General features: G+C 43.4%; 5 protein-coding genes across 6 annotated transcripts; 3 read left to right on the top strand and 2 right to left on the bottom strand.

Annotated features, from left to right (window-relative positions):
- Window positions 1-1,027: 1,027 nt before the first annotated feature.
- LOC119550491 (membrane-associated guanylate kinase, WW and PDZ domain-containing protein 2) lies at window positions 1,028-16,307 on the bottom strand. 2 transcript variants are annotated; one of them, XM_037859182.1, is made up of 6 exons: window positions 15,621-16,307; window positions 10,975-11,994; window positions 4,369-4,555; window positions 2,225-4,253; window positions 1,938-2,163; window positions 1,028-1,881 (listed from the first exon to the last, which is right to left on the bottom strand). In XM_037859182.1, the coding sequence occupies exons 2-6, from the start codon at window positions 11,729-11,731 to the stop codon at window positions 1,436-1,438; spliced, it is 3,645 nt and encodes a 1,214-aa protein (XP_037715110.1). In that variant the 5' UTR covers window positions 11,732-11,994; window positions 15,621-16,307; the 3' UTR covers window positions 1,028-1,435. The 2 variants fall into 2 exon arrangements, with proteins under 2 accessions (XP_037715110.1, XP_037715111.1); XM_037859183.1 differs by having other exon boundaries at window positions 15,911-16,307.
- Window positions 16,308-16,449: 142 nt separating this feature from the next.
- LOC119551117 (dynein regulatory complex protein 8) lies at window positions 16,450-17,408 on the top strand. The gene is made up of 4 exons (XM_037860300.1): window positions 16,450-16,585; window positions 16,644-16,881; window positions 16,943-17,153; window positions 17,207-17,408. Exons 1-4 carry the CDS (start codon window positions 16,573-16,575, stop codon window positions 17,303-17,305), a joined length of 561 nt encoding a protein of 186 aa, XP_037716228.1. The 5' UTR covers window positions 16,450-16,572; the 3' UTR covers window positions 17,306-17,408.
- A 356-nt stretch (window positions 17,409-17,764) lies between these two features.
- On the top strand, window positions 17,765-19,924 carry LOC119551096. The gene is given in 3 exon segments (XM_037860275.1): window positions 17,765-18,321; window positions 18,384-18,705; window positions 18,708-19,924. Coding segments are annotated over 3 exon segments (1,527 nt in total). The 5' UTR covers window positions 17,765-18,055; the 3' UTR covers window positions 19,647-19,924.
- Window positions 19,925-20,598: 674 nt separating this feature from the next.
- LOC119549425 (SWI/SNF-related matrix-associated actin-dependent regulator of chromatin subfamily E member 1-related) lies at window positions 20,599-22,123 on the top strand. The gene is made up of 2 exons (XM_037857507.1): window positions 20,599-21,096; window positions 21,159-22,123. Exons 1-2 carry the CDS (start codon window positions 20,693-20,695, stop codon window positions 21,880-21,882), a joined length of 1,128 nt encoding a protein of 375 aa, XP_037713435.1. The 5' UTR covers window positions 20,599-20,692; the 3' UTR covers window positions 21,883-22,123.
- LOC119549426 lies at window positions 22,053-22,674 on the bottom strand. The gene is made up of 2 exons (XM_037857508.1): window positions 22,490-22,674; window positions 22,053-22,430 (listed from the first exon to the last, which is right to left on the bottom strand). Exons 1-2 carry the CDS (start codon window positions 22,572-22,574, stop codon window positions 22,156-22,158), a joined length of 360 nt encoding a protein of 119 aa, XP_037713436.1. The 5' UTR covers window positions 22,575-22,674; the 3' UTR covers window positions 22,053-22,155.

Here is a 22,674-nt window from a genome sequence, read left to right as displayed (position 1 = left end):
TTTAAGAATTAGGCGTTACGCAATGTACATATGTACATATGAACTTAAAGTCTCATTACAAATTACTCATACGACATATTAGGTCCCCATTTCTAGTCATAGAACTGATTGATTAAAATAATGTTTAAACAAACAAGGAGGAGTGCAAAGAAACAAATATTTGGCTAAAATCTACGCCAAGTCTATCAAGGGCAAGAGTACGCATAAGTGATATATTATACTTTAAAGCGATATCCCATTTTCTTAAACTTTTTTTTTGGGTGCATTAAATGCCTTATATGCGCACCGAATACGTGGGTGAAAGTATGTGTAAATTTTCATGCGAGTGTGGACCTCCTCAATGTACATAGTTATATTCATGTATATAGAACAGAGCCGAACTGCTGAAACAGCAAATCCGACTGTAAGGATCGACGGTCTTCATCCAGCAACAGCTTTCAGTAGCTTGACGAAGCTGAAAGAGTACAGACGCGTTTTCTAAAATAAAAACTTTAACTGGTTCGTAAAATCTATTTTCAGTTACTTCAGTATAAGCAATACTATTTCATCCTAGAAATCAAGATGAGCGATCGACAACTGGACAACTGGAATGGTGGCCAGGGCCACTGCTACCAATACCAGCAGACAACCTATTCCAATCAAGTGGCTAAGCCAAGCGCGGCGACTTCTAGGCAGATCCAAGCCAACAATCGACGGGCTGCTGTGGAAGTCGAGCACATCACTCGGGCATTGTCCAATAATGCTTACCCCAACGGTGTCACCTACAACTACATCAATATCAACCATAGATATGCCAAGAAGTAATATCTTTTTGAAGAGCAACTTGATGGTTTTCATTTTCCTTAATACGTTTCTGGTACCAAGTTGCTAATAAAATAAACAAAGAGAAACGAAACTATACAAAAGTGTTTGTCCTATGGATCTGGGAATATGCTTACTCCACTACAAAGCATCTTAACCTCAATATATACTGGAAATAAGGCAATTAATACACAAAATTACCATACGATTACTAAGAAACCAAATATTTTGTTTATAATCTGTATATATATTTGATAAATGCATCTTAATGTCTAGCGTGATTGAATAACATACATACTCAAGGTAAAATATTTAGGTCCTTTACATTTGTACAATTCTTATGTATCTAAAACAGTGTATAAAAATCGGTAAATGTCTCACAAACTGGCCAATTCTCTCAACGATTAAGTAAAAGCAATAACTAAGCCTAAGACGGTATAGCGGATCTTAATAAAACTGGTATAAATAACGCAATTGCGAACCGTTTCCAGACTCGCAATCGGTTTGACTTATATATGCTACTAATTTCAGTCTTTGGGGTTAGTACTTTGTGGTCTAAAGTACAAACTATGGGCCTGCAATCGATCCAACACTATAGAAAGCTCTTGTAGAGCCGAATGCGTAGATCTCAGAGTCATAACTGTGGCTGCTGGTGCAGCGCCAATGTGGCGGCGATATTGTTACTGGGTCGCTCCAAATAGGTTCCATTTCCTGGCATCGGCATCGACATTGGCATCTCCAGATGTTGGTGGTGGTGGTTCAGCTGTGCCTGCTGAAGATGCTGCTGCTGTTGCTGCTGCGGGAGTTGCTGCTGGTGGGCGAGTTGTGCCTTCAAGAGACTGGGAGATGCCTGCATGGGTGTATTGCTGGCCACCCCGGCGCTACTGCCTCCAGGACTGGGACCGCCCTCCTTTAGCGGAACACCGATGGTGAGCCGCACATGAAGACCAGACTCCTTGATGAGATTCACCACATCGCCGTGCGACATGCCGGCTATCTCAATCCGATTCACTGCCACTATGCGATCGCCCACTTTGAGCTCTCCACAACGATCCGCCGGACTGCCCGGTATAAGTTTTCCTGAAAAGGCAGATAGGTTAGATAACTAGGTAAGAAGAATTGAATAAGTAACATACCTATTGTCGAACCGTAATAGTGGTTCGATGATGATATAATAACAAATCCAAAGCCCTCGTTTTCATGCCGGCTGACAATCACGTCATATGGATAACGACGCAATTGCGTGCTGACTGGAGCCTGCTGGAGTAGTGGAGTACGGCGCCGACGAAGGATCATGGTCACCTGTCCGCGAAGCGCGGATTCCCCCACCAAAGAGACCACTTTGTGGTGCGATGAGTTCAACTAAATGAATTAAAAAGGAGGATTAATTATGCTTGGACAGACTGGGCCAGGGTTCACTTACCACGTTGATGCCATCTATGCTGAGAATCTCATCGCCGGTGGAAATGCGCTGGTCCTGATCGGCGGCACCACCCGGGACTATGTGACCCACAGTAACCTGGGATCCTTCCTCGGTGCCGCCAACGATGCGAAAGCCAAAGCCCAGAGCCTGGCGCTCCAGGGTAACCTCGGTCAATTCGCACTGGTCCGCATCCTCGGAGGCGTCAAGCAGAGCTCCATTGCGCCAGCTAGGCGAGTGCTGCATCTGCTGCTGTTGTTGCTGCTGGTGGTGGGGAGGATCTAGGTTGGCGAAGCCCACGCGCCTTCGATCGCTGAGCAGCTCGTTGACGCGTCGCTGGATCCGCTCGTTTTGGAGATGCGCCGTCTGCAGCGGCGAGTACTGACCGGTGGTTGCCGACATGGCTGCCTGCTGGGCCTGGACAAAATACCCTGGGCGGTAGCGCTGCGCCTGGCAGTCATAGCAGTAGCAGGACTCGTGGTGAGCCAGTGGTAGAGGCTGCATACTGGGCGGCAACCCGTAGATGCCGCCATTGGCGTCTCCCTGGAGTGTCACTTCCGCTAGACGCTCGCTCAGCCGGCTAATCTTGGGATATGGATCCATGTAGGGTATGTCGTCCAGCTCCTGCAGACTGCTGTTCGACTTGCCCTGGGTCTGCAGCTGAAGCGGTTGCCTGGCCTCTCTTTCCGTCGCTGCCGCATCGCCACCAACACCGTCAATCTCATTGCTGGGCGTCTGAACCCGTGCCCGCCGCGTGTCCACCAAGGGGGTCTTTGGGCGCATGGGCAGCACCTCCTTCACTTGAGTGCTGTACAGATCTGCTGTGGGCGTCTTACTGCGGAAGAGGCCACTGCCAACAAAGTTCTTCCGCAGCTTGGCCACATTGCCCACTTGGTTGAGTTGGGCAAGCGTATTATTGGTTGGCTGGTCAGGCGGCGTTCGCTGAATCTTCACCGCTGTGGGCGTCGTCTGGCTGCACTCCTTCAGCAACTCCACCACATAGAAGTGCGGCTTGTTGCGCACATTCAAGCCGTTGATTTCCAGCAATACGTCTCCCTCCATCAACTGGGTGCAGCAGTTGCGATCGAGAATCTTCTTTACTATCTGACCACAGGCGGAATCAGCAATGGTGAAGCCGAAACCCATCGAGCCCTTCATGATTGAGAAAGTGTAGAGCTCAGGTTTCTTCATCAGAATGAAGCCACTGCTGGCACCACTCGCTTTTTTGGCTCCTTCACCGGACAAGTCCAAGAAATTGTAGTTGCCGTCCATGTTGAGGCGTCGCTGCTTCTCCGACTCCCGTCCATCCACCGCCATGGTGGTCACCACCTCGTTGTTGGGGTCATTTGGGTCAAAGGGCAGCGGGTATCCACGACATACTTCCAGGGATGCCCTCTCGCCGGGCAAAATCGACTGAAATATGTTGACCATGTCATGATGCGTGTAGCCCAACACACAGGTGTCGTTTACATAGACCAGGACATCACCCGTTTGCAGCTGACCATCCAGCCAGGCGGGCCCATTGGGCACCACCGTCTTGATCTGCAGAAACTCCTCCACATCCCCGCCAGCGCTTCCATCGCTTCCCACAATGGTGAAACCCAGCCCGCGTGATGACTTCAGCAGCGTGGTGTTGACACGCTGGCCCTGCAGCTCTGCAGGATTACGGGTGAACTTGTAGGGCAGCTTGATGGGGGCCTCCTCCTCCTGCTGTTCCTGCTCCTCAGCCGCCTCTGTGGGCAGTGTCTCTGGCAGCACAGTGGGTGTCTTGGACCGCTGTTCCTGACGTTGCTGTTGCTCTTGCAACTGCTGCTGTTGTTGGCTCTGCTCGGCAGCCCGTCGCTTGGCCTCCAGCACAGGGTTCTCGTACTGTGTCCGCCGGTTCACATGGTCAATAAAGTACATCCCGTACATGGAGTCCTCTATCTTCTCCCATCCATAGGGCAGCTCATCCTCGCAGCAATCCTCAAGCGACTTCTTCTGATACTTGGAAATCCGCGGATCCAGCCAGTGGGAGGTTCCAGTGTTATGACTGCAAGGGAGTGGATCTAAGATTAGTCATGATCATCGAATGTATGTTTAAGATAGATTTTCACATATTAAGGATTGCAGTTATTTGCAGGACAAGAAGATTGTATTATACTCACTCGATGAAGTAGAGTTCGCCGCGTTCGGTGTAGGCAGTCTCCCATTTGGGTGGAAGCGGTCCCAATCCGTCGCCCGGGTCATCGTTGTTCTCGAGGTGTTGGTGCTGGACATCTCCCACTCCGCACTCGCTGCCCAAACTGCTGTCCCCAGTCTCGCCATTATAGTAGGTGTTTTGCAGCAGGTTCTCTGTAAAATATATGAGAAACTTGATTAGTTACTTATCCATCAGTGCATCTATGCAATGTATTTGCTGCGGAAATCAATCACCAAACCCAAATCGTTCAATGAACCCAACTGTGCAGGTGGGATTTTGGCCAAAACGAGTCGCCGTGCTGGTGGAGTTGAATGCTCAGCCAGCCGCAAATAGTTTGGTGTGGTCTTTTGAAATCGAACCGCACACAAAAGCGAACCCCAATCCCTAGTCCGCATCTCCTGCCATTGGCCATTCCCCGCCAGCCAGCTCTATTGGGGATCCGGTGAAGCGTAAAGCGTTTTCGATTGGGGCAAGCCAGAATTATAATTATTATTAGCAGTTGGCTAAGCCTTCTGGTTAGACTGTGACCTACTTTTCAGGACTACGGCGATAATGGGACGAGATGGCCACTAAGCACTCACAGTACCCCACTCAAGTTGAATGAGTAATGGGGAAATTTTAATTATGGCCGAGCGAAAGAGTGGCCTATGCTTTTGACCAAGGCCGACGTGATTTCGCTTGACAGGTCGTTAAAAGATGATCGTATGATAAGCTCTGCGTATGAGTCAGGTTTCCTCGGAAATCGCTTATGAACCGTGTAAAAACTGAATATGATTTTAGGTAAGATTTGTTTTGGGTAGGGCCAATATTTCTCTAACTGTTCTTGTAATACAAAAATATTAAATGAAGAGAAATCTAAGTATATCTTAGTTATAACATTCTGAAATAATAATCTTCTAAAACTTTTATGAATTATTTGTTCCTATAACTTGTCTCGCTTATGACAGCTTGCATTATAGAAATAGGCCTAAGCCTAAGCCAAATTATGCATGGATGGTCATTAAAAAAATGGATGTAAAGCCGGCTTTGCTGTAGACCACTCGTCGTTAACCCCTTTTGAGGTGCATGCCCCAACCCAGATATACATATGTATATATATACATCCAGCGATAAAGCCATGCGAATAGGGCTAATCGAATGTCGGGACTGTTGGAGATCGAAAAAACCACCTGAGCATCATTCAAAACATATTGCGAATCATTTGCATAGGAAGATGAATATTTATGCCAGACACTTCCAATTGGAACACGGAAATGGGGAGCGAAAGGGAGGGCAGGTGACACATCTTTAAACGGTAAAAGCGCCATCGTCCCGTGTTTGCATGGGGCTAAGGGAGTGCGATAGAGATGGACAGAAGCTCGTTTGAATAAGTACAGAGAAAAGAATTCTAGGTACCAAACAAATATTTGCAGGTTAAATATATGATTATGATTAATAAATAAATTAATGGTATGAAAAGAATGTGCAACTAGGATATTTTAATAATACATCAATCTATGATTTATTTCAATGATATTGAACAGTTCGATTTAGACCAGAAACTTTCATTTGTATAACATTGATATTTACATTCTTCGTATCTTTTTAATAACGTAAAACCCTAATAAGATACTTATAATGTTATAATCATGAAATGTCTATATTGATTGGTATAATTATTTTTCGTTATTTACTTATTTTGAACACTATTCATTTTAATTTAATGAACAGATCGATCAAATGGATATCGCCTGCATTTGGTTCATATAAAATCAATATCATATGTACTAGGCTAGGCTTTTTAAAATAATAAGTACTATGCAATACTGCAATAATATTTATAATCAAAATATAAGTAACAACTAGAATAAATCTAATTTTTCTCTGTGTAGTCTACATGCTTATGCTGATGGAGTCTGTAGAATCCATAGAGTGTTGAAGAAAGGGGTTCTGGTAGAGGGGGGGCGTGGCGGAGGGAGATTTCCCAGCGCGGAAGTTGTTGCGGCACAGTTTGCCCTAACCTCCCACCACCCACTCTGCTTTCCTTTGCCGCTTCGCTCGCAACTTCACTTGCCTGCATTGTGTAAATATTTGTAGAATGCGAGAGCGAGAGGGCGTATTTGATCAACAGATGTAGCACAGAAATAATGCTCACAGCTGTATGTGGAATGAACCAGGGCTGCGAGCACAAACAAGAATCTGAACTAAGTGCTGTTTACCTTTCACCTATCCCCATCCCATTTTGTTTAGCACCCAATATGGCTTTAATTTCCGCTGGTCTTCGTTTATCTCCTGCTCTTGGACAAATATAGAAAAACAAATATGCGGCACACGTTGCTCCAAATCTGCTGGACATGTTTTCTTATCTGTAACTTCTCGATAAGATATGGAAATGTTTTTCTTTCTAATAGATAATACAGGATCGCGAAAAAACATGATGCTAAAATTGTTCACAGAAAAGTATTTTAAATATCTTATTAGCGGAAATGCTTAAGACTCACGCATTTATCTGTATAGACTATAACTTTTCTTTGGTCGAGAATCCCTAGAAAAAAAACCGAAAAAACCTTTAAGTATTTTCTTCCTTTAAAATAGCCCCTGCTCAATCAATGAAAATGGCTCACTCGCCCAAAAAGATCGCTAATCTTGAAAGTCTGTACACAAAGTGACTCATCTGCTGGGAATGTTGGCCCGAATGGATCTTGACATTAAAAGGAAAGAGACGAAAACGAGAAGCAAGGCTTTATATGCCACACAAAGAATATCCATTACTCATAATCACAGGGATTGCCATAGTCAGAGCAGATGATGATGGTAATGATTGACAAACGATTATTTTCCGAGATTGTGGCTAATTGCACACGAGATTCAAAGAGAAATTCGGGGAATCGTTTAGCCAAGATCATATCTGGACAGATCAATCTGAACTCTGATCGGGAGTGCATTAATGCTTCGGTAAAAGTCTAAAAATAATTAAAACAAAACATTAAAAAAGAGCCGGGGAACATGTGGCACAATTGAAGCAGCCACAAACAATCCCCGAATGTGCAGTGCACAAGTTACGTAAAGTCGAACCGAAATACCCGCCAGTTCATTGACTTTGACCCAAATGGAAAACAAAAGTCAAACGAAAAGCTACGCACGCGTCTTACGAGGGTCGGGGGGCGTGGCGGGTCATGAGCAGAGTACCAGGGGGCGTGACGGTAACGGTGTCGCGCTCCCTAAGTACCCCCAGTACTAAAAAAGTAGTATAACTACCTTTACCTAATTGCCAATTTTACCCACTTTGATTTCCTCTACATATCTTTGTACGGTTTCTCAGATCCGTAAAAGTGTTTCCAAATTAACACCGTTTATGCACCATGCACCATTACATAAAACTTAGCTTAATCAAAATAATAGATTTTTGAAACCGTAAATGAATCCATAAAGCTATCAATTTATTTCTAACATTTTTGGAAGCATTTTAATGGATAAATGAAACATATTTATAACCGATCTGTTACAACAGTGCATCCACTTTAAATTGGTTTCATGTACATACATTCGAATTTTCCCTTGTAAGTTGTTTATTCGAATCGTGGTTTTTTGCACGACCTTATGAGCAGTTGACAATATCAGAATTCAAGGAAATTTGTTTCTTGAATTTAAATAAGAGAGAAAGTGAGGTCACTCCAGTATAACTTTCTGTATTTCTTTTTAACTATTTACTTTATCACGTTTATTTTGAAATTGGTCAACAGACTAATAGGTATCTGATAGTCAAGTGCGTTTTAGCGTTTTGGTACCGATTTTCAATGGACCAGAAGAAGGTTTTTCACAAATGACTTCCTCAATTGTCCTTTCCATTTCCCAAAATAGATCTAAATCATCAACTTTGCTTGTGGTTTTTTAAACTTTTTAAATTTGTCCATATATAATGGGTATCAGATAGTCGATTGTGGCTTTTCTTCTTATTCCAAATTGCGACTGCTCCCCTGAGTTTATTTCCTGGTTCTCTTATTATTCTCGACTAGTAAGAACTTAAAAACGCTAAAGTGAAAGCCCCATGTTGCTCCAACTTTAATTTGTATAATTCCCGAGTAACGTCAACATAAATTAGCCAGTAATGGGATGTTTGTTCCGCCGCTTTCTGTCCCGTCTGGACCGCTAGATTTGGATAGCCTGGCCAGTGCAATTTGCCGAGTTACGCAATAAGCACTCCGGGTGACTCCAAGTCGAGGTTCAATTAGCGGAGAAGACTTTGCTTTGAATGCTCCCCGGCAATTACAACGCCCGCACTTGGAATGCAATGCCTCCTGGCAGAGGAACTGCGTCCAAAGACCGTTCCAAGCAATTGATGTCATCGGGCCGTCGATCCTCCCCACGCAAGAGTCAATGTCTTTGTTCTCGCCAGGGGAAAAAAGGGCGGCCCTGTGCGGTCTGTGTCATTTGTGACGACGACTCCTTCACGGACTCCCCGCTCCGCCTAATGATAGCATCTAATTGGCTTTGCTGCTTCGTTAACTTGGCTTACACATGGCACGCCATAAACTAGAGTTATGAGCTACCCTTCTGCTGTCGCAATCAAGAAATTAATAATCGCAGCATGTGATGCAGGGGACAGTGGAGCCTCAACTTCAACTTCAACTTCAATGCCGACGCCACCGAAGGTTCTGCTAATTGCCACTGACGTGAGGCGTAAATGATAAGCAAGTTACAATGTGCGGTGAGGAAAGGTGTGCGAATTCTCCAGGTGGGTGAGTTCGACTAGTCCACGACAAGTTCGTTGCCACCACTTGAGCTGGGGCCATTGAAACTCCTGGGATTCCTGGGTCAGACCCTGGGATAATACCACCCCTTTTGCATTCATCTTATAAAATCACACCTGCTTCACTAATTTAGTTGCTCAACTTAACTCAGACGAACTCGGGCTGCTTAGCAGTCCCCCAAAAAAAAAAGAGGTAACCACTTAACAATGGGACAGAATGGAAAGGGGGAATTAAGCCAAGCGGCAAACGCTTAACAGATGATTCAGATACATACTAACCAACACAACTTGCCCAACTTCCGAAAGCGATTTCCCATCTACACCTAGATGGTGTTATCCAAAATATATACCGAAATGAGCACGAAAATGTGTGGGTTGTGGTTTAAATGGATGATGATGTGAAACTTAAAGAGTGTTTATAAACACCAACATGTTAATATTGGACTGGAAGTTGTGCTCATATAGGGTTATGAAATTCTTAAATATCACATATCGAACTTAACCGCAGGTTAGCCAAATTCAAACACCCATTAGTTGAGCACAAATATGGAAACGCCGTAGCCAATAATTTGGCTGAACGTTTTAATTTAATAGCCCCAATCACACCTACAAGTTTAATGTCGATTGGTTATACTATCACATTCCCACTTGATCTAGACCGGCAATTAGACGACAAAATCGAGGTTACCTATTTCCCCCCGGCGTCCCACTCGTCGGCTCTTAAATAAACCAGCTTTCTGGGTTTCATTCATGAATGTCGTCTTACGATAATTCATTCGCGAGACGAAAGACACGAAACAATGCAACCCACTTGGGCTAGTTAGATGGATAGACTGGATCGACTGGGTTCATGGGGCTTCAAAGTCTTAGCAGCTGTGAGAAAGTGATGACAGGTGTGGATTAAATGAAACGGGAGTAGAGTAGCTAGTAGTAGTACCTGCTGGCCAAGAGGGTGAAACCGAGTGTAATATTGAAAGTCCTCTAAGAACTGGCTAAGAACGAAGACCCACAAGAGGGTTAACAAGAAAGTGGTGTGGAAACATTTGTGGCATTTCTTTTATGGCACGTGGCTGCCCCAAAAGTTCTACCCGCAGCTTTTTGGGAACATTGTGTGCCCTTTTTTTTTAACCACCCGCCGAAAGCAGACTAATTTAATGGCTCTTTACAAGTGCATTTCAAGTTGAAATTGAAACCGAAAACGTAATTGAAACTGAAACCAAAGTGGGAGTGTGTGTGTGTTATTTTTGAACGAATCACTCTCTTGGCCATATGGGGGCGGAAATGAGTCACTTGAGACGAACGCCCTAAATTAGGTTTAAGAGCCGGCCCAGTGCAAATTAATTTTAATATTTTATGAGGCGAAACGAAAATGGAAATTCGATTTGGAGCAGAGGTTCGGGGAATTACATACAACCACAGCAATCTACATAATTGATAGCATCAAGCGACAGTAAATTTGTATTAACATGTTTACATATTTAATCGCCAAATAAACAGAATTTAGCTGTGCTTATCTGGAAACTAAATATCAAATAGTTCTTATTTAGGCAACACTGCTTTAATATGTTCTATTTATATTAATATAAATGTAGTTGATGTTTCAAAAATGTGACTTTACTGATTAGAACTTTTGGAACAATTGGAAATGACTAACTTTGTTGATTTATAATATAAGCACACTTATAACTAGAGATATGTTAATTTTAAAGTTATAACAAATCAAAGAGAGTAGCTGCCATAGGAGATATTGGTCTTTTTCTACAATAATCTCCCAAAATCTACCTTAAAGAGATGTTTTTAAGGTCTTTAACGTTATGGTTCAAGCTATATTTGCTTCCTTACCCTTGCTGCCCTTCAGAATGCTGCTGGGTGGACCGCCTCGTCCGGTGGCTGGGCCTCCATTGACTCCATTGCTGGCGATGCCGATGCCGTTGCTCGGCAATCCGGAGATGAACTGATTATGCACCGACATCTGGCTGTTCAGCGAGGAGGTGCCACTCAAGGAGGCGACATCCTCGCGAGAGGCGGAACTCCCGATTGCCGAGGCGGGTGCGTTGGATTTCTTGAGTGCCGGCGGCGGTGGCGGGCGCAAATGATGGCCACCTGGTGGCGCTAAGCCGGCAGACTTGTCCCCGTTCCCGTTGCCAATCCCCATGCCAATCCCGCTCCCGTTACCAACCACATCTGAGCCAGGGGACAATGTCTGGGAAACTGCGGCAATTTCGCCGACATCGGCATTATCGTCCACGTTGTCGCGGCTGCAATTGAATTTTCTGCTGCTTCCGTTGGCAAGGCTAGAATTTAGATTCGAGTTTCCGTTAAATGTTGCAAAACTGGTCGGAGCGGCAACAGGATGTGGATGTGGATGTGGATGGGAGTGCTGGTGTTGGTGAGAAGCATTCAGAGGCGCCAACTGTTGCGGCTGCTGCTGTTGATAGAAGTGATTGCCGAAGTGCTGTTGCTGCTGTTGATGTTGCTGGTGCTGTTGCTGCTGGAGCATTAGGTAATCGGTGGGCGACTTGGCGGTGACCACGCCCCTGGCTGCCACACCTGCTCCTCCGCCGGCTGTCGCCGTTGTCGTGGCCGTGATTATTGGCATTTTAAGCCGGTTCGTATCTTTAGCTTCTACCACGCTCCCTCACACAATTGAAATGTTTTCAAACAGTCTAGCAACAACTAGCGTTTTTTCCTTCCATTGCATTCGAGTATCTTTATTTAATACTTGTTTTTTCTTTTTTTGTTGTTTTGGTTTCGCTTTGTTTCGCTTGCTGGCGGGAATGTTTAGATAAACTTTGAACGCTTCTTCATTTTGCCGTTTTATTAATTCATTTGTCATTGAGCTTCCATTCCGGTTGGGAGAAGCTGCAAAACAGAACAATCAACAGAGAAACCATTAATTAGCAATATGCAAAGTAATACCAATAAACAATTACCGTGTATATAAACAATGGAATAGTTATAACCACAGTAATAAACTTAGAAAGACGCTATTGTTGGGTTGGCAACGTGGTCATTTATTTTGGAAAAAATAAACTGGACTTAGACCAGGAAATACTATTTAGAATGTGCCATGTAAATAATATTTTATACATTTTAAAGAGAAATGGGTTTTTAAAGTTTTCATTTCTTATCAGTTTTATAAAGTGTAACCCATTGTACACCAAAAATTGAAAACCATTAATTAGCAATATGCTAAGTAATACCCATGAACAATTACCATGTATATAAACAATAGAATAGTTATAACTACAATAATAAACTTATAAACAACGCTATTGTTAAATTTGCGACATGCTTATTTATTTAAAAGCCATCTAATAATATTTTTATAATTTAAATTTGAGTCATTATCAAACATTTTTCATAAGAAAGATTATTCATGTTTTATAATTTTATAACATGTAACCCATAACCCAATGGTGGTAACCATTTGTGTATGTCTTGATTTAACTAAGATTTATGATTTTCTTTTTACACACAAAGACTAAGCTCAAAATTAAAAAAAAAATAAAAATATATTAAGAATGGTATGGTTTTGTTTTTTAAGAAAGCAATGATACGATACCAATTCAAGGTTCTTTTATAGATACAAATCTTAGGGTTTTATTATCCATTAAAACCAAAACTCCTGAGAACCACAATCTATTAAAGTTCTAAGACACTCCTCTGTTTCGGCCTTCAACTATCTTCGCAATTTAAGCTGCGTCGCCTAAGATGCTTTAAGATCATCGCCAGATACTTTGAATATCTAACATTGTTTGGACCCCCAACTCGACCTCCTCCTCCAAGCCGAGGCCCACAGTCCCAGAGCCAACTATCCAGTTGGACAGCTCCAGGCCAGACAAGCTCATTGTTCGGCGGACATTGTTCCAGACTGCAGTTCCAAGTGGTGCCAATCAACAGATTGTTCAGTTAGGCTAGTCACTCGCCAATCCCGAATCCCCCCTCCTCGGACCATTGTTGACATTGCAATTTTACAGAGGTTTGCTTCGACTTTCCCATGACAGACGTACAATTATAATTATATTTCTGTGCATTCCATGGCAAAGTTTTTCTTAAATTTTCGCCTGCTAAAGCCATTTTTTGCGGTCTTCAACTGCGTTATAAAAATTAAGCCGCTCGGTTTATTTGGATGTACATATATAAAAAAAAAAAACTTTCTTTGCTTAATTTGTTGTAGTTAAACTTTTAAGTAAACTGGTTTAAATACTGTTTTCGTTTTAGTAGGAGATTGAACCAATTTTCCCAACTCTCGCTACTTTTAAGTATGTATTTATAAATATTTAATCGAAGTGATGGTTTCCCCGAGAGAAATATGAAAATGTTGACTCACGACACACAATTATGAGCGAGGGGAAGGGAAAAGAATAGGAAAATTAACTGTGCGAAAAAAGGGGCATCAAACACGGCAGCAACATAAAATTCCTCAAGCGAAAAATTTACTCCAATGAGAAAAAAAGCCAGAAGACGATCGACGATGGAGGAGTCGATGGAGGGCAGAAGGAGCGCGGGTGAGGCACCAAAAGAGCTGCGGGCACCGCCAGCCAAGAATTCCAGAACGACAAACAAAACAACAGCGGCGAGAAACGAGTTTTTCAGAGCATGCCACCAGATCGCCAGAAAACCGAAAACTGAAAACTAAAAACCGAAAGGCAACCCCCACAACTACACAAAGGGAAAATAATGGTATGCATTCAAAATAAGTGGCTTTTAAAGTTATAGCCAATTTTGTTTTGATCAATTTTGTAATTTTCATAAGGATTAGTTATCTTATTTTACCCATATATAGAATAAAAGCCTGTCAAACAGTATGGGTTTATCCCTTAAATTATTGTCAAATAAGTTATACAATACAATAGTATTGTATTAAAAAATCCATTAATTTGAAATTAGGAAAGGTGTGAGAAAAGACTATTCTTCATAGGACACTATCTACCAAGGTCTAGACATAGCATAACAATAAGGTATCATGAAGATAAGGTGAATAACATTCACAATTAAGAAAGTTCTTTAAAAAAAATAAAAGTAAGTGACAGAATAAACAAGAAAATTATTTTTGAAGGAGTTCGCAGTTACAAAAACAGCTCTATAACGTTTCTCAAAATGCACAAAACCTTTTAGGAACTAAAGATTGTACTTAAGTTAAACAGTTTTGGTTTCGTATGTCAGCTTGTATCCTGATTTGATTCAAAGTAAGTATTTTGAATATTAGAGTTAAAAGTAAGGATAGTGCAATAAATAGAGATATTTTCTTTCTCTGTACGAACACGTAACAGGAACGATCTGCTTCTGCTGGTACCGATGGTGGTGGTTCCACTTGCCACAAAGAGACCTAAAACCGAGACCTTTTGCAGACCGCAAATGTGCCCAGCCACCTGTCGTTTGGTGGACAGCGAAAACTGCACGGAGCATTAGAGAAAAGCCGCGGAAGGAGCGGATAGGAAAGTAAGTTTAGGCAAGGTAAGGAAAGGAAAGAGGAGCGGGCCACTTTCGAAGACCAGGCGGCGCACGACCAGCAAAAGCGGCGAGTGCAAACCAAGTGAAAACCGTATAGTTAGGCCCACAATTTCACTCCATGGGGAAAATTCATCATCAGCGTTTATGGCCGCCTGAGGTTTTCTGCGAAGTGAGTTAGCTGCAGTTGGATGGAGATGCAAAACCGTTTAATGGCACTTTTTCAAGAAATGCTTCACACTTGTTTAATATATTTTTCATTCGATTTTAGGAACATTAAAATGGGTTTTAAAACATATTTAAAATCTTTAGATTATATAATTAGCACTCAAAAAAATATTCACACTTGATTATATTTCCAAAATCATATACCCTATGCCAAAAATAAGAAATACTAATTATTTTAGGTGCTAAAAACCCTATTAGGCTTAGTAAAATATTTAAAAATGTACTCGAAAACAAATTCAAAATTCACTATATTCCAGTACATGAACGGATTTTTAGGGAAGTTTTTTAAAAAAAACCTTGGTCTTCAGATATTTTTTATTTTGAAATCCTTTTTTAATAACAGAATTCATTTGATTTAATTACAATACATTTTTAACCACTCAAGGTTCGCGGGAAAACAGAGGTATAAGAAATGATATCATGTATAATCCGACGTCTAATTGTTATTATTATTTATGACCCTATGACACAAATAGTGAATTTAAATTTCATGACAAACAAAGACTTTTTTCAAAAATATTGGAATAACACATCAGAACCATTATTTATTAATTAAAATAAACCTTAAGTTATTTCGAATAAAAACTTTAAGCAAATTTATAACCAATCGTGCTGGTCAGCTTTCAACAGTCGAGTGGCAGAAACATGGGCAAATATTTATCTTTTCAAGCACGCCTCGCTAATTGCCATCGATCAGAGATAAACTTTCTATCGAGTGGTGGTCAATGCCATGGGCAAATATTGGAAAAATGTCAATGAGGATAATGATGATAAAAACAATTTTCAGGCACTTTCAAAATTCGCACCTCTTTTTTTCGTTGTCGTTTGGTTGGTTTGTTTATTTATTTGGCTCAAAAAACGGGCCTAAACTGATGATCGTGATCGTCGTCGAACACTTTCCATTTTCATTTCGATTTTTACGTGTTTTGAGTTGAGGTTTTTCTTCGAAAACGCGTATTTCAAACACACACATACACTTGTCAGCACAGAGATGCGGTGGCACTTGTTAACTGTGATATTATGGCCAAGTTTTAACTTGTTATGGGCCAAAAACCTCCTGGAAAACCCGTTGGAATCGCCGAGCGACGTTACACACCTGCGATGCCGAATATAAAAACCAAACGGGTTGCCAACTAATGGCTCGTCTCGTTTTCCACCGAACGCTGCATTAAATTGCAATTCGATTTTCCCGCAACGCGAACCGAACTCCACGGAATATCGAAAACAAATGAAAACTGAGTTGAGTTGGAAAACCTGTTGCTGCTGGCTCACACACACAGAGGCAGCTGCACACCGACAGCAACATTTAAATGCACTCTTCGTTGTCCTTCAAAGGGCAGTGGATTGGCGTGCAATTTCACTAGTTCGTTGTAGATAAACCTCTTATTTAATGATTGTCACAAATAAACTTGGAAATTAACAGGAAGAAAACTAAAAACACGAAACGAAAAACAAAACAGAAAACAAAATAACGCGACGCTCAACACGGTTGCATGGCAGGCAGCTATCGACTGTCGTCTATCGACTAAATTCCCCACGGTTGTGTGACCATGCACCCGATAACCGATATTTGGCGCCTTCTTCTATTTGCCATCGTAATTTTCAAATTCAGCATACAAACAGTAAGCCCTTAGATTTCTTTCAGTTGTAGTGTAACGCGTAACGCTCAATAAAAATTAGAAGTAAACTAAAAATTATCAGTGAACACCATTTGGAAGTGCCACCTAAATTAAATAGCTATTGAAACATATAACCGCCATGGAAGTTGGTGGTAAGAAATGTATAGAATCGACCATGTTTTCTGGTCTTAAACTAGCCATCTTCAATAGTTACCCTAAATAACGAACTTGAGGCTCAGATTTCGGAGGCATTTTGCATCTTTGACACGCATGGCGATAAGTATATTGATACCCGAAATGTGGGCAACGTCCTCAGGTTTTTGGGCTGCGTGCCCACTGAGAAGGAGGTCCAAGAAGTAATCAAGGCCACCGAGTCCACGGATTACCCAGGGGAGACCCATATCCTTAAGTTCATAGCCCACGTCTCCCAACTGCTCATGGATCGCCAGTTAGATATAGTTATAAAGACATAAAAAGGAAACTTTTAGCTTATTTTCTATATTCCTCAGAATGGAACCGGCGTCGGCTGAAAAACTTCTGGAGGCCTTTGAGACCCTAGATCCAGAGAACAAAAAGTATCTTACCAAGGAGTACTTTGGGAAACTGATGGCGGAGGAGGGCGAACCCTTTACCCAAGAGGAACTGGATGCTATGTGGCCAGTGGCCATTGATCCTATCACTGGAAATATTCCCTTTACCTTCTACATCAATCAACTCAGGGTGAGGAACACTATTTACAAGTTCTACTTTTAATATTGATTTTAAATTCCCAGCACAAACCAAAAATCTATGAAATCGCCGAGGTTATCAAAGAGGAATTGGCCCAAGCCGAAAGGGAGAAGGGCAAAAAACCCCAACAAACTATGTTTTAGCTGCGGACCAAAATATATTTCGTTTATTTGTACAAAATTTTGCGTAATGAGAAATGCTTAAACATATTATGTCTTAGGAAATAAATTTATATTTTAGGATATACGTTTTTGGCGCGTATTTTTTTGAAATTTTATCTCCCATTTCCATAGTTCCGCATTTTGAACTATATGGTCACACTCCAGTCCAGTGGTGGAACTATCGGTATTTAGAACTATTTGAAAATGCCAAAGCGATAGTGAATTTATAATTTAAATAAAAACCGTATTTTATATTTAAAGCTTGGTGTGAAAAGTCTTATTCAGTTTTAAGCGATTGGTAAAAATGAAATGTAAAGTCCAATATTCCGAATTTATATTTTAAATATATGATTTATGGTTGTTATTAAACATCGTTGCTATCGATAGGCCATCGCCGCTTTTCCAGCCCTAGACCCACCACCAGAAAAACACGTCATCTTTTCCACAGCCATTCGGAAAAGAACACGTCAGCAGAAAGGAAAACCAGTTGGTCGCTATTGCAAAGGTGGATGAGAAAATTGCGTGAGACGGAACCAGAAAACCCCGAGTCGGAGGCGATGAAGAGGTCCAAACCCGCAGAGCGTCCGAGAAGCGCAGTCGAAGCCCATGAGACGACCTAAAATAAACACAAGTTAAAGCAAGGAAAAGCGATGCAAATCTAAGTGGAAAAGCGCTTTTCACAATTGACCCAGCACACGCAGCAGTTATTGATTTACACCCAATCAGTTAGCCATGGCCCCCACAGCGAATACAGTGCTCATAGCCGTGCCGCGGACAGCAATCACATCGAATAATCTGCCCAAACTGCGCCCCGCCCCCTTGACAGCGGCGCTGCTAAAGGCGGCGGCGGCGACCACGCCCTCCGCCTCGCCGACGCCCTCGAGCTCGGGATACGCATCCTCAACCAACATGGAGGACGACAGCCTGGCTGCCTCGCCGCCCAAGGCCAAGAAGCGTCGCCTAGACCATCTGACCTGGGAGGAGAAAGTGCAGAGAAAGTGAGTTCATTGATCCCTTGTCTATGTGCCTTACCCTTACTAAATCCATTCAACCCACACAGGAAGCTAAAGAACCGAGTAGCCGCCCAAACATCGCGCGACCGCAAGAAGGCACGCATGGAGGAGATGGACTACGAGATCAAGGAACTCACTGACAAGACAGAAATACTACAGAATAAATGCGACAGCCTACAGGCCATCAACGAGTCGCTGCTGGCCAAGAACCACAAGCTCGACTCGGAGCTGGAGCTCCTGCGCCAGGAACTCGCCGAACTGAGGCAACAACAGCAGCACAACACCAGAAGCATCAGCCAATCCATCGCCATCGCAGGCGCTGAGGGCTGTGCGTCCACACACCTTGGATCTGCAGCATCCAAAGCTGACCCTCTGCCGCAGGGTATACAACAGGTGGACACACAGTCGTCAGCGCGTCCGCTGGCGGAGCAGCTGAAGAGCAGCAAGAGCCTGGCCTCACTCTGGAAGGTTGTGGCCCTCTGCCTTCTCTACAAGACCTGCTTGGCGACGACGAAGAGTTCGACGTCAAGCGCCTCGAAGAGTTGGCCGAAAGTCTGCTCGCAGATATCACAACAGACCTGGAAACAGGCGCTGGAGCGAGCAGCCCAGCTGCTGCCGAAGATTCAGGCAACGCAGAGCGACTGCTTGGACCAGTGGTGGGGACCGCAGCAGAGCGCCTGGAATCCGACGGGCATAGAGGTGATGGCCTGAAGGAGGAACAGCAACCGGAGGAGCACGAGCACAACAACAGCATAAATGTGCAGATGTTGGAGATGAATGGAAACCCACAGCAGGCGACAGGAGCGCCAGCCTCAACGATAGCCACAATCAAAGCCACAGCGGCCGCCTCTCTACTACAGGCCACTCCGGACACAGTGTACGGCAACTACGATGCCAAGACGAATTCGATCACCATCGTGATGGACGGCGATGCGGTGCCGGTGAATGAGGCCGTTGAGGAGATCTACTGTGATGGCGTCACCGCTGGCGACGACGCGACGGACGTGATCATGAAGTGTCCGCCGCCAGCGACGTCTCCGTCACAGGTCTACCTCAATGTGGTGAACGCCACCGACGATTCGGACGACGAGGACAGCTTCGATCCCATCGAGCGGTTCCTCCGTCCGCGCGTCAAGGCGATCTCCCCGCTGGCCAAATCACCCGCATTGTCCCTCCACTCGGCCACCTCGGACCATGGCTACGAGTCCATACTGGGCTCACCCATGTCCTCGGCCTTGACGTTGCCCACGGACGAGGATGATTTCTCGTGGGAGAGCAACTTCGACGAGCTGTTCCCCAGTTTGATTTAAGTTTGAAAACTTAGTTCTGTCTCTCTTGTATTGTTAAGTTTGGCCGGCCGCCGTTTGTTTAAGTGTCTTAGTTGATAGGCTGTAAATACAATCTTAATCGAAGGCTTTATATATGATATTGTAGTTGAGGCGCTAAGTTTAGCTGTATGTTTCCATTTATGTTTAACAATCTCTAACCACATAAGCTTACGTTTACTTGTATTGTGCTCAAAGAATTTGCGAAAACATTCGAGAAAAAAAAATACTATATTCAAAATATAAACCAAACCAAACCACAACTACTATTTGTTTTTGTTTACCCTTTTTATTCTAGGCAATATTTTAAAATTTGAACTACGCGTGTGATAAAATTGTCAATCACGCCATTTTTCTAGACATCACGCCATATTTTCTGACGCCATTTCCTCGTAGATGGTGGGGCTTTAAATGTAATACAATGAGTCATTTCTAATTACGCACTATATTATGAGACTGCGCACTGTTGCATTGAATGACTAAAAATAAAATATAAAAATGAAATTAAAACAACACATGTTCCCTGAAGTGAATTCAAATTACTTTTTTAAGAAAGTGCTCTTTTTTAAGTTCAGTATTGGGTATGCTACATATATCTACTTAATACAACATTTAAAAAAATCAAAGAATTTGGTCAAAGTTCCCCTCTACTGAATTGCTAACAAAATTATACCTATAATATGATAGAACATAAATAGTAATTAAACAACTATTTTCGACCTTTCTTAAATTAAATATATTATATTTTATATATAATATTTTTTAACAAACTAAAAAGTTAATGCAATACCTCTTTTTTATTATTTGCTAGAACAATAATCTTAAATCATTAAAATAATTATATTTTTAGATAAAAGCAACTACAAATATCGACCCACCTTAATGAGATTAGAATTCGAGTTCACTTATGAACTAGTTCCGAAAAAGTTGTTTATAGAATTGAACTAGATTTCGGAGCCGTGGTTTACCTGCATAATTTGCAACAAAACAAAACAATCTTTTAAGCAAATAGAGGCTAAGAAGAACCAACTATGACAGAGCCTGCCGAAGAGACCCCTGATGCGGTTATGGAATCCCCCGTGTCACTGCCAATCGCCTCCCAATCCCTGGACTCCGCCGCCATAGAAGAGTTCGACGAGGACAAACCGCTCAAAGCAAAGAAGAAAACCAAGAACCCAAAGGGTCGCCACTCGGAATCCGACCTGGGATCCGAGCTTAAGAAGCTTGCTCAGCGGCGGATCAACGTAGCCGGAGCTCCGAAAATGCCACTCAACGGCTACGTCAGGTTTATGAACGATCGGCGCGAGGAACTGCGTCGGGAGCAGCCGCAGCGCACTGCCCTGGAGCACACCAGGATCATCGGCGAGGAGTGGCACCAGCTGCCCGAGGAGCGCAAGGTGCCCTACATGGAGGCAGCCGCCAAGGACAAGGCCATGTAAGAGGCTACTCCAAGTCACATCTTTCAGAAATTTAACTTATTTCTCTGAATTTCCCTAGATATCAGGAGCAGCTCCAACTGTTTCTCAAGGAACACCCCGAAATTGTGGCCAGAGAACTGGCCAAGGCCAAGAAGGCCACCAAGCTGGAGAGTTCGCCCAAGGAGAAGACACCCAAGGGTGAGTCCACCATAGGAAAGGCGAAAAAGACCAAGGCGAAGCCGCTAAAGCGGCAGAGCGAGGACCCAGATGACGTGCCCCTGGCCAAGGTGAAACGTGCCCAGACACCGCCGCCTCCAACACCTCAAGCGCCTCCGGCTCCTGTTCAGCCCGCTCCCAGCAGCGTGGCACCCGCGCCACGACCCCTGCAGCCTGGCGAGATTCCCATCTACACCAACGAGTTCATCGAACACAATCGTAGCACGGAGAACGAGCTGAGGACACTGCGCAAGGCCAAGACCGACTTGGAACAGCAGAATGCGGTGCTGGAGCAGCATGTGGACAACACAAAGGCCGGTTATGCCAAGGTAATGGGCGAGGTGAACGAGCTTATGGAGGAAAATCGACGCCTTGAGACCTACGTGCGCGGTTTGCGCCAGAAACTGGTGGCAGCTCTCGGTGGAGTCTCTCTGCCTCCTCTGGAGCCCAGTGGTCCTAGTGTGGGCAACATTGACAAGTACATCCGACACTTGGCCGGACTCGCTAATCAGCCAAGCAACGTCACATTAATCAAGGCACGAGAAGCTCTGCGCAAGGTGGACACCGGTTGCCTGCTAAAGCCCTAAAATAATCCCATTTAAAGTTAAGACAGTATTCATAGACATACCCGTATTTATATTATAACTTAAGATAATTAACCCAAGGAAATCATGTATTTGCACGTTATGTTAAACATTTATGGTCAGCTATGGATTCGGTAAACCATATTCCATGCTGAAATAAATAATAATAGATCTAAGAGCGCTCATATCTGTACATGTATTTGCTTATCAGTGCTTCTGAAGATTATAAACCCAAGGAAATCAAGTGTGTGTGTCTGTTTTGCTACATCCTTTTGGTCAGTCATCAGTGGGTGCATCGTTGTCAAGATTGGAGAGGTTCCCGAAGCTGCGATAAGCGGGAAGGCGAGGAGTACGGGGCATGTTACGGATTCCAGCCTTCAGCCCGCCATCGCCATCGAACGAGTTCTCCAGCCGAGGGCTCTTGACGCGACGGTACCAGCAGTTGCGCAGAATATAGTAGGCCCCCATCAGCATGGGAATCAACATTAAGGGGTGGCAAGCTACGCCCAGCACAAACAGAAACGTGGACATCATCAGGTTGATCGCGGCCTCTGTGGGTTTGGGTCGTTCAGATGAAGAGGATCAACATGACCGAGAGCCATTCACTTACGTTCAATACTCCAAACGGTGGTCACTGTTGTGTAGATTGCATTCGATATGGTTTCCAGCATACCATATACCAAGTTTAGCAGCATTTTGAAAATGGATATTCTTATATATCCGAGATGTATAGCTTTGTGGAATGAAACTGGACAACGAAATCGGTTGGATGAAACCGAATCTTACAACTAAAGC

The sequence above is a fragment of the Drosophila subpulchrella genome, chromosome 2R, assembly GCF_014743375.2.
Source record: "Drosophila subpulchrella strain 33 F10 #4 breed RU33 chromosome 2R, RU_Dsub_v1.1 Primary Assembly, whole genome shotgun sequence".
Taxonomy (NCBI): domain Eukaryota; kingdom Metazoa; phylum Arthropoda; class Insecta; order Diptera; family Drosophilidae; genus Drosophila; species Drosophila subpulchrella.
Note: the sequence above shows the minus strand (reverse complement) of the source record. Positions and strands in the feature narration are given on the sequence as shown.